We start from the raw sequence: 19,258 nt of genomic DNA, 5'->3' as shown, positions 1-19,258 counted from the left end.
GGCGAAGAGTCAGCATCTCCCTCTCATGCTGCCTCTGCTTTTCTTGTTCCTCAGCTTGCTTGCAGACTTATCAGTTTCTCATTCTCCTCAGCCTGCTACCATCTCAGTCTCTCATTTGCATCTAATTCCACATGCCTTTCCTTCAACTCAAGTCTCTTTAGCTCCAGCTGGATTTTTAAGTTCACTGCAGACACTTAGAGCAATAAAGGACATTCCACGTGTAAATTCTGGTCATTAACTTTAGCCTTAAAACAATAGGCAGGATGCTTACTCCAGACTCATCAACTCCAAATTCTAACTTCAAAGGAACAGACATAAAGTAATTTTAATTTCAAAGGACCAACAAGAAATGCTTGACCTATCTTTCTTTACAGCAGAGGGCAATGTTGCCACATTGTAACATTTCACAGTATTTACAAATGATAGAATTATGTACCAAATCTATTTGACTAGGCTGGCAGCCTTCACCCATCTCCACCAGTCTTCACAATTTGCTCACCAGATCTGCTGTGATCTGCATCTACATCCTCTCTATGTCTTCTCACTCCCAGCTTCACTCCAAACATACAAAATAGATGTATTTAACTTCCTTTTCAAAAAATCATTACCCAGTAATCCCTAATTATGTTACATGGCTTCCTTACCTTACTGCCCCACCCGTCCCTCTTCATGTGATGATGAATATCCTCCTCTTCCCCACAGCCTTAAAATGCTGCCTCTTACCACCATCCCTTTTCTTTGACTTTCTGACCAGTTCCATATTATTGTTACAATAACCTCGCCTGTGAATCATGGACTGGCCCTGTGTTTCCTAATTTCCTTAATGAATTCCAAACCTCCTCCCATTCATCATCACCATTCCATTCCTCATCCTCTTTAACCTGTTTATCCTGTCATTTCCCCAACTCTTCCTAGCTCCTGCTTTCCTAAATCTATGTAAATTAGTCTTTTCTTCATGACTCAAACTTATCCCTAATCCCTACTTATTAACTCACAACTGTCCTGCCTGCTTTTTGTCACTCCTACTGGATTTCTTGACTACATCCAGATGCATTATAATCAGTGCATGTGACAGACAGTTCTACCGCCATTCAGCATGAGCACTTGCAAATACTGTGAACCCCTTTTCTCCTCATCTGCATCCCTTTATCCTCCTTTATTTCAGTCTCTTACCCTTTTATAAAGGACCTTTAGTTTATTTCATGCAGCGCATTCATTATACTTTATCTATAAGGGGTCACTCATACTGGACACCATTGTAATCTTATTCACCTCATTATTTGCATTTCTCTTTACTTCCCCCATCAGTTCATTCATGCCATTATTCCATTTCTCCTTCCATTCCACCAATCATATTCTGTTATCCTCCAGTCCCCCTTATCCCTTGTGCTATATTAATAGCTGCAGTACATTGTCTATTCAGGCACCTGTCATTCCCCAAATACTTGCATAATCTTACTCTGGGATTCTGAATTCTGCCTTTCTTTTTCTAATGTATGTACTTAACACATATTTCATATACAATGTGAATCCAACATTATCTTATGCGGAGTACTAGTCCCAACATGTCTCATAGAATACAACGATAAGGGTAAAACTAACACACTAACCACTTCTAGTGTCACTTGCAGTGTATTCACTTTTCCTGACAATCTGTCTGACATACATACCACCTTCCACTTTAGGTCTGTCCAGTTTCTAACCTTAATCTCCTTTACCATTAGGTAAACTGTGGTTCAATAATATTTATCTTCCCCTTTCAAATGTGACATCCTTGCACAGAAATTACCAACCATACTCTCCAGAGGCTTTTTATAAGATGAAACTACAGTACTCAGTCCACCCAGACCTGCAAGAAGATCTTCTACATGACTGGTAATGTTTCTCTTACATCTTTTAACGAAAGCCAGCAGTCATGAACAAACATATGGAGAATGTTCCACACTCTGCACCTCTTCCACCTATGTAAACACTTTAAAATTCTTTATGCCAGCTTATCCATCATAATTAGAAATAAACCTAATGGAAGTGTGCATCCTTGTTGTCCCCCTACTAAGCTTCTAACACAGTCAGCACCTTCTTCAAAAACTTTCACTTTCCTACTATCTGCTTTAATGCTGGTGAAAAGACGCCCCTATTAACCATAGCAAAAGCCTTTTAAATGACCATCAGTACTACAGTGGCTGCAGTTCTCTGTCCACAGCAAACAATTAAGAAATAAATCCCCATGATCTGTGGAGGATTTACCCCTCATTAAGCTTGTTTGAGTATAGCCCAGTCCCATGATGCAAAGGATTAAAACATAGACTCTGTCCTAGATGACCTGTGTTCAGCTAGTGGCACGACTGCATGAGCAACTGGGTTGGGGGAAGATAAGAGTGAATGGCTGATGACCAGCTTCCCATCCTGGAACTTAAACTTCATTCTCCGCATTGGTAACACCTACAGGAGTGCAGGTGTACAACCTGCATCAAAGAACCTAGCATGCATATGCTGCATAACAGTGCATTATCCATCCAGGAGGTTGCCTGTATATGGCAGTCTGCCTACACCTCCCAGGAACAGCAATTGTGGAGCGTACAAGCTTCCAAGAAGGGAAGGACAGGACACTCTGCAGGAATGTCAGACTGGCCTGCTTGCTAACACTCAAATTATACCACCAAATCAGAAATAATGGGATGAGGATCTCTCACTCTTATGGAGGAATGGTCTAATAAAGTGCAAAAAAGGGAGCTATTTGGCAATTGACTTTCTTGAGCACCCCCCCCCCACCCCAGGCCATACCTTCTCCAATTTAGCATTTAGCACCCTCACAAACTGGGTCTTCAGCTTAAAATGGATAGGATCTTCTCAGCCTTACCTTTTGTCACTACAAATATAATTGCTTCATTCATGAACTTTAAGATCTTTCCTTTTTTAAAACATCATTAAACACTGCTACCAATGCTTTCACTATCTCGACACCCACTGATCCATAAAAAGCCATTGCAAACCCATCCGTCTCCTAGATTTCCAGCTCCTCGTGTGTCTCACAGCTGAAATTATATCTCACAGACCCACCTTCTTATACAACTCATCCCTGATCTACTATAGCAGCAATGGACCCCAGCTGACTGCTAAAAACACCATCAGTTTCCTTGCTTGTCAGCATCCTCATCAATTGTACATCTTTTGTCTCCCTCATTCTCCTTTTTTCCTTTTCTCTTTAAGCTTAAATATTATTGATTTAATTTCTACCTTTCTCTCCTTACCTACCTCTTAGCCCCTCTTTCCTAATCCCACTTCTATTTTTGATTCCTCCATCTGACTGAGATATATTTTCTTCTCTATAATCATCCCACATTAAGTACTACTTCCCTTTATTCTAGGTCCGACTGTACTTGCTGCAGTTCTCTCAACGCATCTTTTAGCTGATCCTTCCATTCCTTATTTGCAGCTCTCGTGTTTATCCTACTTCCCCTCTCATTCCAGACCACTTTAGCACCTCTCATTCTGAAATGGCTACCCTTCCCCAGTTCCATATTTTCCTCCATTACTTGCTCCATCATTGTCTTTAACCAATAACTCCAAGAAATCTTGCTCCATTTCCCTAGATTTACCCCTCTACCCTCTGTTTGGCAAGCCTTCCATATGCCACTTTACTGTCATTCTATGTCTCAAAATATCTACCCAGTCTGCCTCCACTGCCATCAGTATATCTGCCAAGAATCCATCCAGTCTTCTCACCTGTCAGAAAGTATACTGCCTCCTCTGTATTCGTGTTTCTCATCAAATCTCTATCAGACTAATATCTTCCATTCCCTATTTTAGTGTCCTATTGCTGCTGTGAAACTATACCAGACAACTGGTTATTCTCAACATCAAATACTGTATTAAAATTATCCCCCAGAACCACCTGGCTTCCTTCCTGTTTCATCCTTCTGAACATGTCCAAACATCAGTTTAGAATGTTCTCCCTAGCCTCATTCACTCTATAATATGCCCCCGACCACTATCCATTACCCTTACTAATGTACCCCCGTCCTGCATTGCCCTCTTATACTGCAACCCAAATTTTCCTCTTTTCTCCTTTTCAGTGCCATCACATTTTCAGTCTTCCCAGGTACTTTCACCCTCGGCCACATACAACACCCACATGCTTCATAATAATCCCTTCTCACTCAAAAGAGTTATTAATTTCTTTCATATCCAATTTCACCAATTTGATAACCATTACGTTCCACTTCCACTCTCTGATTCCCTTGTTGTTTTTCCAGAGCTAGACCTCATAGGTCCTTGGGTAAGACCAAACAGTCCACCTATGCTCCCTGAGGCAATCAATGCTGTCAACTACTGTAGGCCATCTGTACAATAACAGTCTTCCACTATGCTTCTTTGAAACCTCTCATTTTATTCATTTATGTTTTCCTCTTTTTCTCCTCCTTTCTCACATCTGCTATACATTAAATTCTTCCACTTATATCCTTCGCTTATGTTTCCTTAGGCACATTTCTTCTTTCCTCAGTTATAGTATGATTCAAGCTATGCCTAACATCTGTCTCCTTTAGCTAATACTGATTTTGTAATCTATTCCTTCACCATCGCCAAACTATAGAACTCACTTCCACCCTCTATAAGAAGCACAGGCAGCACCGCCACCTTCAAACAAATACTGAAAAATCATCTCAACTCTTCCTGGCTATGTTCCTGCTCTATAACCTAACCTCTTCACTCTCCTTATATGATTACTAAACTCCAATGTCTTTTGCTACTAGTAACTGATGATGCTTTCTCCATATTTACTTTTATCTTCACTTGTTGATACTGGTACAATAATACTGATTAATATATCAAAGTTTATACCACTCTGATTGAATTTATTGAATTATGCTTGAATGTATATTTTCTGTATATATTACTGTAATCAAACAAACTAGATTCCTGCTTTTATGTATATATTCTGTATATGTTACTAGATTTACTATCTGTAACACTGTTTCTACTTCTTAACCGATTAATGTTTATATTTTTCTGAATCTATGTTCTCGTCGGAGCTTTTCTCCCCGGGTCTCCACTGAAAATGGGCTCTTTTCGGCCCAGTGGACTTTCCCGGTAAACAAATGCAATAAAATAAAATAAAATAAATAAAAATAAAGCTGCTTGCAATTATATGTATTGTATTACAACTAATTTCTCATTGAAAGTAATTATTTTATTGACTCTAAACTGCTGACATAGTTGTAATGGTGCTTTTTCCCTGGGCCTCCACTGAAAAGGGGCTTGCTGGTCAGTCGGACCATCCCAGTAACCAAATGCAATGAATAAATAAATCTCTGTGACATGACAGCTCTGTAGTATCCTACATTTTAATGACATTCTTGAAAATCTGTGACACAGTACATCTTCTACTTATTTTATTTCAATTGCTCTTTTTGAAGTCATGTGACACTGTGCTAAAGCTGTGGAAATGAGCAGCAATAATTCCCATTTTTTCATCTTGTGGGCAGTACCAAGGAAATTGCACTTTTTAGCCCACTTACCAAAATTATGTAAAGGTTTGTACACCAGCAACTCTAAACTACCTAAAATGTAATGATGTTTTAATGCTCCTTCGCTTAAGGTCAGCCTCAGCTTGTGACCTTACTACTCCTTTAGTCATATTTCTTGCAGTAACCACTCACTGACATATTAACTTCTATGATTTTCCCTTCTCCACCTTTTGCTAGTCTCTTCCCCCTTCCTCTCTTCAACTTTACTATCATTTTTCCCGTCTGCTTCCACTCAACAATTATAAATATTTCTGTGTACATGTTAACTAATTACTATATGCAGACATTTCTCACGATACTTAATTACTAAAATAGCTAGTTACATACTCTTGCTGCACGATTTGTTATACTACATTGAATCATTTTTTTACCTGCCTATGTCAGAACATGCAACGTCTTTTATACTGCATGTTGTTCTGTACTTAGATATTTTCACATCTATTGTATTTGGATTATCTTTAATCCATGAGCTGAACCTGAAAATGGTCCACCTGGATCAATGTTCTACACCAGTAAACTAATGGAAGTGAAAATAGTAAAGATTAAAAAAATAACCAGCATGGCTTTTATGGAAAGGACATTTCTGTCTCTCACAGCAGTCCTAAAGATGTGGTTAAACAAGGTGAGGCCACTACAGCGCTGCTCCTCAATCTGTCCAAACTGTTTAGTAGAGATGACAACTCACCTTACACAAAGTATCACCAGCTATGCTGTTCCTTCTCCTGTCATTATATGGTATTATATCTACTTTAAGAAATGAGTCTCATATGGCTTAGTACAACTTCTTACTACAAAAGAATTAGATCAGGAGAAACTTGTAGGTAGCATAGAAGAATAATGGCATGTCTACTGCCCAGGAGTCCCTAGTCCAACTATCATCCTGAGCACTTGACAGCTAGGCAGAGAGGATGGAAATGCCTGTCCTGGTGGGGTGGTAGCATGCTGTGCATCTCTCTAGAATAACTGGCAAAGACTAGAACTCAGAAGGTGATGATGATGATTGCTGTTTGGGAGTCTAGACAAGGCACAACTGCCCCATCGCTTGGGGGGGGCACATACTGAAGTCAGTCTCTGTTATCCACTCATCCCAACACTGACATCAGCATGCAGGAGGAAGAGGAGTGCTATACTAAAACACTGCAAGCCATAGTATGACAGCCCTTTGTTCATCCCTTATTCTACTCTCTATGCTTTTGTGTCTTATACCCTGAAAAACCTGTACAGGAGGACTGGGGTACCCCATGTGTCAAGGCTGTCCCAGTAAGGAAACCCTTCCATCATGGATTACACCAGTCTGCTGCTAGGGTTCAGTGAACCAGGAGGAGGAATGACAGAGGAGAGCCATAGAAAAAGTCCAAAATCACTAACAGCAAACGAAAGAAATAAAGATATGATATTAGATCGGAATTACATCAAAGGTCTGCTCTGAGATTAATATTATTCACTTTATATGTAACACCACATGGTTTTACTGCAAAACTGTTGAACTTTCTTCAAACACAGATGATCCGGTTCTATGTCTGGCAGGTAATGGCTTTAATACCTAAACCAAAACCCCAAATATTTCATTAATCTGACTGAATTATTCTGGCTTATTTATAAATTTAAAAAAAAGCAAAACTGGTGACCTCTAGGCAGAAATTAACACCACTCCATCAGTGCAGTTAACTGCATCTTTGACGAGAAATATTGTTCTCCCAAGAGCTAACATTTGACAAACACAATTGCAGACAAACCAGGAAGCTTATCATGGGTCAACCCCAATGCAAACAGATAATCCAGAACCAAAAACAAAGAAAATACTGTCTCAGAGAAGCCATAGACCGCTGAAACTTATTTAAAACTACTAAAACAAAAAAATCCACAAGCTTTCGTACTTGACAAAGTGCTTCTTCAGGTGAAATAAAACCACAGCACAAGACAGACAAACATTTAAATATATGCTAGTTGCAGTGATGTGATTAAAGCATCAAAGTTCATAAAGGCAGAGTTTTAATATACATCGACTTCGTAGACTTACTTGAATATTTAGTTTGGGATATCTTTATTTAAATCTCATCACTGTAACTGTTACATTTTCTATATCCTGTGTTCTGATTTGAATTAATTGGAAGAAACAACATGCAAGGTGTGAAAGCTTGTGGAGTTTTTGTTTTGTTATTTAAGTGTAGTGTTCAATGTTTTCTTTTAGCCTGTATTTCATTGTATTTCACAAACACCCTGCTAGCAACACTGAGTACTAAACAGCTGCTAGGCTTTCTGTACCATATTGCAATGCAGTTAATTTCTGACACCCAAATAGCCACTGTTAAGATATTGCTGTTGTCCAAACTGCTCTTTGCATGCTCTGCATTATCTCCCCTAATCAGCAGTGGTACCTTTACAAATTTATTCTTGCTATAACAGAATAGCTTGACACACTACCAGCTCTTCTTTTTTTCATCTTACAACTGTGCTAACCTAAGGCAACTAACTAACACTGGCATAATAAATCAATGTTTTAGTTTTCTGCCTCGGCCACTAACTTTATAGACACTGGTTGGCTGCCTACAATAGCCTAGCTGGCACATTTCTGCAATATAATGCTGCTCTGGACATCTGCATGACATATAACAGTGATATAATAAAATAAACATTTGTTAAACACTATGCCCACTGGACATGCAATCCTTTTTCAGAACTAACCCAGAACAGTAGGCAAATAAGGCATGAGAAATCAAACTTTGTACCACAACTAGCTTATCTTTGCTTTCATTTACTATATTCTCTTCCTTTGGAACTCTTTCCTCATGGCATTTACATTTCTGACACCTTTGCTACATTCCAAAACTGGTGTCTTGTTGGTCTCAGGACCAGAAAAATTCATTGAGCCATAATGCCTTGCCCATCATACCTCCCAACTGTTCAGATTTTCACAGAATGTCCAGATTTTTGCCTCCTATTTTTGACCTGTTCCTCATAAAATTTGCAATTTTCTGGAAAAATCATTGAAGGTTGTAGTCACTAAATAATGACATACATAACCATTTCAGACTTCATATCCTTCAGAAAATGCATGCTAACACAAACCATGTTATTCTAGCATCTTTCTGAGTTGATTAGAGCAACATTTAAAATCTGTCCCTGTTTTGGGGGCTTTGTCCCCCCATTATTTTAGGCTTTGTCCAGATTTCTTACAATAAAAGTTTGAGAGGTGTGTTGCCCATCTTGGTCCACCCCACTAAAGCTTTCTACTTAAGCTTCTGTTTTTGACTTCCTTATACACCATAACCCTAATTTCCACTTACCTACTTGACTTTCAATTAATCTTGGACATTTTTTTTAAGTTTATCACCCCTTGGTCTTAAAACAGTTTCACTAAGATGTCCTCTTGGTCTTTTGCCATCCTACTGACATCATCTAACATTTTCCCCTCATCCTTCATTGATATGTTTGTCATCACAACTTAATTCTTTATCCTGTGCAAGACACAATATGGCCTTTCATTCTTTAACTTAAAAATATGAGGAAAAAACTCCTAGTGTCATATACACTGATGAGAATCTTATCTTTCAACTGTCCAGAATTTTGCATAAATGTCCACATTTGTGCTTCATATTGTTGGTCTGTTCCTCATAAAATATATTGTTTCCTGGAAAATTACTGAAGATTGAAGTCACTAAATAATGAAAGATCATGATCTACTCTGTGTTAATTACACTTCATTGTTTTTATAAATTATGCACTAGTTCTATAACAATCTTTTTTCCTGCAAACATCTACTGTAAACAGACTCTGCTCAACTTGGCATACTCGGTCAACAAAATATATATAAAACTACAAATGAGTGATTAAATATCCTTAATGAAGAACCAGGAGCAGCCTTAGGTCAACTGGTGCCCTAGCAAAAGGGCTCCATGGTGCCCCCATCACACCACCCGGTGCCCCCATTCTGGTCTACCTACACCAAATAAATACAGGAAAAGCGCCCCTACTAGAACGGCGCCCTAGGCGACCGCCTAGTTGGCCTATGCCTAAGGCCGGCTATGTGAAGAACTAGTTTTCCTGAACGCAGATAGTTACCTTTAAAAGTGTTGAGATGATTTGCACTGTTTTGCCGTGTGATATGTTCCCAGTATGCACTGCGTGGCAGAGGCATTACTGTACTGAGTGATACCGTCCTTTCATTCATCTTCCCTTGAAGCTATTGTAAAAGAAAACAACAGGAAATGAGAGGTCAGGAAATAGGGCAAAAACAGAATAATGCAGATCAGACTATTAACAAAAGGACACAGCCAATGAAACATGGACTAGCCTCTGAGATGTAGCAAGATAATGACATTTGTTTTCCTGTTGCAAACTAGGTACCTCCACTAAGACTGTTGCTGCATCTTGCAATTTGGTTAAATTAAGTTAAACTTGGTATGGGAATAAACCTTAACTTAAAAAGGGATGCACATTCTTATCACATTTTAATACAACATGGTATTCACACCCTGCCCTAAATTTGTTCACTTTATGCTTTTTTTAGCTAAAATGGCTAATTTTTCACCAACATTCACTTTGCTCTTCAAAATGAGGTAGTACAATGTTGCCTACACACATAAAACACAAAAGCAATGATGTTTATACATACACTTGTAGAATTCTGCTTCTTAAAATCCTTGATTTGCATGCATCTGCCCTTTCAAAGAGAACAAAAGCAAAAACTGCACCATGGCATTCTAAAGAGTCAAGACTAAAAATTACCAGTAGAAACAAATTTTGGGCTCTATGGCATTCTACTAAAGACCTCCAAGATCATGTTAAATACAGGAAAGCTAGAAATGAAACTAAAAAATCCATTTTACAAGACAAAAATCAATGCTATTGTAATTTACAAACAGCAAATCAGAACAATCCTCAGACGTTCTGGGCAGGTCTGAATAATCTTCTTCATCCTGGAAATATTTCTACCCCTATCCTCGCTGTTACCATTGATAACCCCCCCCCCAAGGATATTTTAGATAGTTTTAACCGTTTCTTTACTGAGACACTTCAAGCCCTAGCTAGCCAATTACCTCCTAGCTCCCCTGGACCTGATAGTACCATCCCTATGAACCTACTCTCGTACAGCTTCCAACCAGTGCCCACGTCACTTATCCATACCTTGATCAAAAAATTAAAACCCAGCAGACACTCCGCTGATCAACTCCCCGCCGAGTACCTTCAAAAATCAGCTGATGCTATTACCTACCCAGTATCAATACTAATTAATCGTACCATAGCAGAGGCTAAAATTCCCACCATTTGGAAAACATCCTATGTAATCCCAGTACATAAAGGAGGCTCCTTCACTGAATTCTCCAATTATAGACCAATAGCTATACTTTCTCCACTTGCAAAGATTATGGAAAAATGTATACACAAACAACTCATGCACCACCTAATCCAGAATCACCTCATGGCAGATACCCAACACGGCTTCCGTCCACACCACAGCACTACTTCAGCCCTACTAGCTTTTACCAATACCATAAACAATAACCGTAACAATAATCACATATCCTCAGCCCTCTTCTTGGATCTTTCCAAGGCATTTGACATGGCTGACCACCAACTTCTGATTCACACCCAGCAAACTTTCTGTCTAGATTCTAAAGCCCTTCAATGGTTTAAATCCTACCTCAATGGGAGACAGCAGGCTGTTCTTTCGCAGAACAAGCTCTCTAACCTACTACCTAACACCCTTGGAGTACCACAAGGCTCCATACTAGGGCCCCTACTGTTTTCCATCTTTATTAATGACTTGTATACTGTCTTCTCAAATGTCAGCTGTATCCAATATGCTGACGACTCCACCCTGATTTGCACAGCAACATTAACTACAGATTTATGGTCTGCTACTCAGTCCACCTTTAATACTGTAGAAAACTGGCTCTCTGAATGTCGATTGATATTAAATCCTAGAAAATTAAAATGCTGTTATTCTCACCAACACAAAGGTCTGCTGCTTTTACCTTTACCATAAATGCAAATGATGGCACAATAATCTCCCCCAACCCCTCTACAAAACTATCAGGTGTCATTATTGATATTAACCTAAAATTCAACCTACATGTAAACCAATCGATAAAAGCCATCAATAAAAAACTAGGGTCACTTTACAGAATAAAAGCCTTCCTCACCCCTCCAGCCAAACTTGCCATAGCTTACTCTCACCTACTTTCAACACTTCTATATGCATCCCCCCTCTAATCTAAGCAAGACTGTACTTAATAAACTCTCAACCTGTTATAATCACATTGCCAGGTTTGCCACTGGCTTGCCTTTTAGGACACACCACTGCATCAATCTTAACCAGCTTGGGTGGCTTGAACTACCCAGTAAAATCCAATATAACCTACTGATTATGGCTAATAAAATCCTTTACAATCCGGATAATACTCCAGCACTTAAAAATCTATCACCCTCTATAACAATCCACAACTGCTTCAATCCTCGAACAGACTACTAATTCAGACAATCAAAATTAACAATGCAGCCGGTGATTCCCTCTTTGCAAACTCTGCAGGCAGAGCCTGGAACTCACTTCCAGCTGATATTACTTTGCTCTCATCCCCAGGCCAATTTAAAACTAAACTCAAACAACATCTGCCACTAAACTGGCTTTGCCACTGCAACAAGCCTGGCTAACTCTCATCATGAATGTGAAAAATGTATTAATCAGATTAATTTACCCCTGACTGTCACCAGGGAGTAAATCTAACCTGTTGAACTTATCTATTCATGTTTGCTTATATATTCTTTGTCTATACCATATTTGTAATATGTTTTCATTGTTTTTATTGTATATGCTTACCTTGGATCTTTTCTCCCTGGGTCTCCGCTGAAAATGGGCATGAATCCAGTCGAACTATCCCGGTCAACAAATGTAAAATAAAGAAATAAATAAAATAAAATTATGCATTACAAAGCATTATACTAGTTACATAGCAGTAGAATTATTTTTTTTATTTTATTTGCAGTTTGTTTGCCAGGATGGTCCATTGGGCCATTAGGAGCCCATTTTCAATGGAGTCCTGGGGAGAAAAGCTCCAGAATAATACAAAAAATGCAAAATACAAAATACAAATACAATGATAAAAGCTGCAAGATTACAAATTAGAAAATTACAAAATATGATAGAATTTGGAAAGGACATAGTAATAAAATAAGTTGCAGTGTATTGGCATTAGAAGGAGCAATTAGTATGGTGCAAGAAAAAATTAATTATAAACATATGCAGTTCTTGAACAATCTGATAGTTCCTACTGCTATTGCTAGGAGTTATACAATCTAAAGGAGTTTATTTACAGGTATAATAGCTTGTGGGGAGTGAGAAAGGTAAGGGAAGCTATGTAGGATGAGAACAAGAACATTCCCACTGTGAAGTTAGGTATGAGTGAAGCAATATTTTTGAAGGCAGAGAGACTGTTAGTGGCTTGAATGAAAGGTGGGAGAATTCCAGTGGCATGCTAGACAGAAGGATAGAAGATGTTTGCGTGGTGGATGGGCAGGTTTATGCACTTCTATTAGGTTTTGAAAGTTAGATCTTAGACATCTATTAGGTTGATGCATTTGGAAGGTAGAGGCAAGGGAGGGGCAGAGAGGGGGGTAAAAATAATTTTGTGTGCTTGGATAAGTTGAGTGTTGGTGAGATAATTGGGTAGCTCAAGCCATTTCAGTTGATGTAGGGAAATACAGTGATGGGTAGTGGATCTCTGGCCAGTTGCAAATTTTGAAATTTTGTAGTAGCAGGAGGAGACTTTTGACTTGAGGGAAGATTGTAGACTAGCAGGGATAGAGGCACCATATAGGAGGGAAGGGATACGGTAAATAGTAGCGAGAGCAGCCTGGTGGGAGGAGAGATGTAGCGGTTGTGCCAATAAAGTAAGCCAAGTTTTTTTTATATTTACTTGTATATGGCTATCAAATTTTAGCTGATCATCAATGAGGACTCCTAATAGTTTTGCAGTGGGGACTATTTCGAGAGGTGTATTATTTTGCCTGGTGATAGAGAATGAACTTCTGTCAAGGGTGATGGCTTTAGAAGGGGTAAATATCATTAGCTTAGTCTTGGTTGCATTGCATGCCAGATGGTTATCTAGCATCCATTATTCAGTAGAAGAGAAGGTATCCTGGGTTAATTTTGCTAGTGAGGAAGTAGAGGTAGCAGAACAGATTATTGTCGAGTCGTCAGCATATTGGATGAGGTTAGTATTAGGGATGGCATGGTGAAAGTCATTTATAAAGATATTGAAAAGAAGGGGACCTAGAATTAAACCATGAGGCACAACTGTGGGAGTATTTAGGAAGGGAGAAATAGATTTTTTTCCACTTGACTACTTGTTGCCTGTTTGATAGGTAACTGATGAACCAGTTGATAGCGGAGTGGGATAGATTTAGTTTAGAGCGTTTAGTGAGGAGAAGGTTGTGAGAAATGGTGTTGAAGGCCTTTGAAAGATCTAAGAGCAGGGTGGACACAATATGACTAGTGTCGCAGGCCTTATTAACAGTTTCTAGGAAGGAGAGGAGGGTGGTGGTGGTGCTGTGTCCAGGTCAGAATCCATGTGGTGTGGGAGTGAGGTTATTACTTAAGAGGTAGGGTAGAAGTTGTAGGTGGATACATTTTTCGAGAAGTTTAGAAACAGGGGATAAAACAGCGATTGGTCAGAAGTTAGGGATGCCATTATTGTTGCCTCCTTTATGGAGTGGTATAATAAAGGCTTTTTTCCTAGAGCTGGGGGACATGGCACTCTAAGACTGATCGATTTAGTAGTATGTAGATAGGGTAGGCAACAGCTTCTGCTGCTATTTTTAGGAAGTAGGAGGGTATCTCGTCAGGGGCGTTAGAACATGATTTCATTTTTAGAAGTAAGTTTTTATGATAGAGATGGGGATAGGGTTCATGGAGAAGGGAGGAGGTTGGGAGCTGGAGTTAGTAGAAGAGAAAGTGATGTCTGTAGGTGTGTGTGGGGAAGTGGAATTATTAGTGAAGTATGATGTTAGTTTAGTTATGGAATCAATGAAGAATGAGTTGAATTAGGAAGTTAATTCTAAGTCGGAGGCATTTTGGTCTGGGCAGGGGTTCTCTTATTAACCAGCGTTAAGGAGAGAGGAAATTCCATCCCAGAATTTTTTTGGGTTAGTATCATGGTTGGCTTGGAGTGTGGAAAAATATGTTTTGTGATCAGAGATAATAAGTTTTTTTAATTTGTTACAAAGTGTTTTATATTCGTTCAGGATGATGCTAGTTTTAGTTTTATGGTAGTGTTTCCAGGCTTTATCCCAGAGCCACATGAAGAGTAAGATATTCTTAGATAGCTATGGCACGGGGTTGCTTTTTGTGTGTTTTGTTCTCCATTGGGCAAAGGAGTCAAGCAGGTTTTGGAATGTTGTATTAAAGTAGGTAACAGCATTATCTAGGTATAGAGTTTTTAGCGGATACCAGTTTGTTCTTTTTAGTGCATCTGAGAATTCATCAGGGTTAAAGTATTTTAGGTACAGACTAGATATATAGGTATGGGTTAGATGTAGGGATGAGGGAAGCCGATGGGTGAAAGTGGGAAGGTGATCACCTAGTGGGTCTGGAAGGGTACCACTATTAGTGATACAGTGGGGATGTGAAACTAGAATCTAGTCTAGACTGCTCCCAGAGAGGAAGTCTTTAGGAGGTCTGGTTGTTGAGGTAATAAGTTGAGTGAAGTTATAAGGATTTTTATTTAAGCAGTTGGTTGGAGATTGAATTGTGGCCCAGTTATTGTTAACATCACCCAAAATTATAGTTTAGTTTGTAATGTTGGTAGAAAGCCAGGAGAAGATGTCTTCAAGGATTGGGACATTGTCACCAGGAGGGATATAAAGGGTGATAATGCAGATAAGTTTATGGTTATTTACCTGAAGAAGGGCTGGAAATAATTCAGCATTACCAAATTTGGGAATAGGTTTGGAGTATGAGGTAACTAGGAGGGAAGAGGAGTAAAGGAGAGCAATACTTCCCCATTTTCTGTGTGTGCTGCCTTGCTTCACAGGAATCCCCAGTAGTGTGCTCACATTTTTCTCAGCAAAAGTTTAATCCTGTGTCTTGGCCAACCTCCTATCAACCCAAGGCTGTCTTGTTGCCCTGCACTGTGAGACCCTGTGTCGGTGGAACACTAAAGTGCTTTCAACTACACTAGTTCCACTCAGCAAAAGTTTCATCCTGTGTTTTGGCCAGCCTCCAATCAACCCCAAGCTGTCTCGTTACCCTGCACTTTGAGACCCTGCATCAGTGGAACACTAAAGTGCTTTCAGCTACACTAGTGTATGTTAGAGTTGTATTGAAGACTCTTTCCCCTTTCACTGTACACGTTCACACTACTGCCCCCCCCCCCCATTTTTCTATTCCTATTGTAATCCTAGGTCAAGTACTTAAAACTACTTTCTCTTGGAAAAAGTTTACCTATGTACCTGCAGCCCATACTTCAATTGTTTTTCCCTGTAGAAGTGGTGGTCCTTTTCACCACACTGTACTATATTAGTAGCATAACATTTGTAGTTATTAGGAAGATACTGCACTACACTGACCTGGAATTGACTCAGTTTGGTTTTCCTGTTTTCTTTTTTAGCAGCTGGCCTAGTCCGGTTTTTCTGACTCACAATCTTGTATTACTTTGTGTCTACCCCTCTCCCCCACCTTAAACCTGCACAACTCCCTCCCACTTCTTCTTAATTACAGAGGTATCTTCCTTTTACTGTTCTGTCCTGACCAGCCCTATAGATAGGTTCTGCAGTCTTGAGGACTGGTGTAGCCCCGCTCTGTTTGCCTCACTACACTCGGCTCATTCTGCTCCCCTACCCCCATTTCCCACATGCCCCCACTATGTCTACATTTATTCTAACCCCAGATCACCTGACCACACCCTCCTCCAATCAAAGACCTCTTATACACACCCCCTATCAAATTTCTACCTTAAAAAGGTACATAGTATCTACTTGCCATGCATTCACACTCACACCCATACTTGAATCCCAAAACCACTAAGACACAACCATTACTCTCTCATAAAATACCATTAATCCTAGAATTTCTCTTCCTAACCCTCACATGCCTAACAAACATCACATCATTATATAAAAATACATCACTAGAAAACATATAATTCCACATAACACTTTCTCAAACAAATATACACTCACACATTATCTCTTCTTCATTATTTAAAGATAGCTTAATTGTACACATTCATAAATCTCACATAACACCATCTTACACTAGAAAACATTATTTAGATCCAACATAGACATTGTGCACACAATTAAACACATACTGTTAATCACTAAAAATCTACTTACATCTGGAGGCATACACCCAAACCCTAGACCACAAAACTCTCTACTCTTTGCTAGGCAAATCTCTGACCTATTGATTTTGAATGTCAACTTCAGAAGTATCTCTAACAAACTTTCTGACCTACATGCATTTATAGCTCACTACACCCTAACCATTACCGAGATGTGGCTAAAACCTAGTACCTAAAATGAATAAATTCTCTCACCAGGATATAATATCCTAAGACTAGATAGAGTGGGCGAAAAGGGAGGTGGAGTTGCAACCCTCTACAAAAAATACAATCTACATCAAACCTCTACAAACCCCCTTACCTAAATTTCAAAATGCCGAAAACTTAGGTTCAACCCTAAGCATAAATGACACAAAAACTATCATCATTCTCTGCTGTTATATTCCTGCAGATAATAACTCTCCCATCACTGAAGAAATGTTACAATGGGCCACAGATAATCTCCTCCAAGAAACCATCTTAGTAGGTGACTTGAACATTGATTGGTCAACCTGTACCTCTAAAAACCCCACTATTTTATTTATTTATTTATTTACATTTGTTGACCGGGAGTGTCAACACCACTAACCATATTAATCTTTACAGTTTTACCCAACTTATCCAAGAACCCACTAGAATCGACAAAAAAAAAAAACACAGTCTATTCTAGATTGGGCACTAGTTAACTGCCCCAAACAAAACTATCAGACAGGATGCCTTCCTGATGGTCTTAGTGACCATCTCCCCCACCTTCCTCCTGCGGAAACGTACCAACATAGCCAAACCCATTGTTTTTAGACACGTCAGAGATGATCGTAAACTAAATATACAAGAACTAAACAGTATTCTAAAACATAGTAACTGGAAACCACTACAAACCATAAATCTAGACCAAGCCATTGACTACTCCAACAATATTCTCATCAATATCCTTGATAGACTCGCACCAATTAAGAAAATAAGAGCCAAGTCAAACTATGCGCCATGGCTACGTAGAGAAACTAGAGCCCTTCTAAAGTCAATGGATAAGGCTTGGAGAATTTAGAATAAATACAATACTAGCCTAGCCAAACAAAGTTACCTACAACTTAGAAATCAGGCCAAGAGACAAACTAAACTCGATAGACAAAATTACTTCCTCAATATCCAAAACAAACATTCAAAAGATCCCAAACGTTTTGGCATGCCATTAACTCTCTCCTAAAACCAGGCAAAACTACCACTCCCACTCCTAACTCCATGAATGACAACAAGGACATTACCTTTGACAACAAGGACATTACCTCCCAATTCAATCTCCACTTCACAGACTCCATCTTAACTTTATCCTCACAACTATCCAAAAACAGCCCTACATATAACCGAACCAAATGCCATGACAACATCCCATCCTTTACGCTTTCACCTGTTTCCACCTCAACAATTAAAAAACACCTCCTAAAACTGAAACCTACCACCCTTGCCACTGACAATCTACCTGCCAACTTCTTAAAAATAGCTGCTGAATCCTTATCTTACCCTATTTCTATTGTTATCAATCACTTCATACAAGAAACATATGTCCCACAGCTATGGAAGGTATCATACATTATTCCACTACATAAAGGTGGAAACTCTTATGAATACTAAAATTATCACCCCATTGCCATTTTATCTCCTTATCTAAAATACTAGAGAAATGTATTCATTCTCGGGTAACACAATTCCTAAACTCACACCATCTCCTCTGCCCCACATAGCATGGCTTCCGACAACACCATAGCACAACCACTGCTCTGCTCTCTTTCTCCAGTCTGATCAACCAACATAGAAATAATAATAACTTTGTATCTGCAATATTTCTAGACCTCTCCAAAGCATTTGACATGCTTTCACATTCCTTACTACTAGACACCCTGACATCCCTATCCTTTGCCCCTTCCGCTATAGAGTGGTTTAAAATCTATCTGTCAAATAGGCAACAATCTGTCCAATGGCAAAGTGTGCTATCCCCCTTACTCCCACCTACCATAGGTGTACCACAAGGCTCCATATTAGGCCCACTTCTTTTCTCCATATTTACCAATAATCTCCCTACTACCACACAGCATGCTTCACTTATACAATATGCTAACGATTCAACTCTTATCTGTTCAGCTCCATCACTTCCCACCCTACAACAACTCACCCAGGAATCCTTTAGCTCTGTGGAAAGTTGGATCACTCAGATCCAACTTATCCTAAACCCTAATAAAACCAAATTACTACTTTTCACCCCCAACAAAACCATTTCCACCCCTCAGTCATTCACTATCTGCTCCAAAAATGGCACCATCATCTCTCCCTCTGACCATACCAAACTCCTACGCGTTGAAAGTGATAAAAATCTACACTACGATGCCCACATTTCACAAACTATCAAAAAAGTCC

General features: G+C 39.2%; 1 protein-coding gene across 1 annotated transcript in view; it reads right to left on the bottom strand.

The window, feature by feature from the left end:
* The window catches only part of DOK5 (docking protein 5), an 864,252-nt gene that overhangs the window by 34,382 nt on the left and 810,612 nt on the right, over nucleotides 1–19,258 (bottom strand). Inside the window, exon 7 of the mRNA XM_044090040.1 lies at nucleotides 9,591–9,711. Coding sequence (XP_043945975.1) covers nucleotides 9,591–9,711 — 121 coding nt within the window. The remainder of the gene's footprint in view (nucleotides 1–9,590; nucleotides 9,712–19,258) is intronic.

Source organism: Protopterus annectens, chromosome 12.part0 (genome assembly GCF_019279795.1).
Source record: "Protopterus annectens isolate FY-2018-M chromosome 12.part0, PAN1.0, whole genome shotgun sequence".
NCBI lineage: Eukaryota > Metazoa > Chordata > Ceratodontiformes > Protopteridae > Protopterus > Protopterus annectens.
Note: the sequence above shows the minus strand (reverse complement) of the source record. Positions and strands in the feature narration are given on the sequence as shown.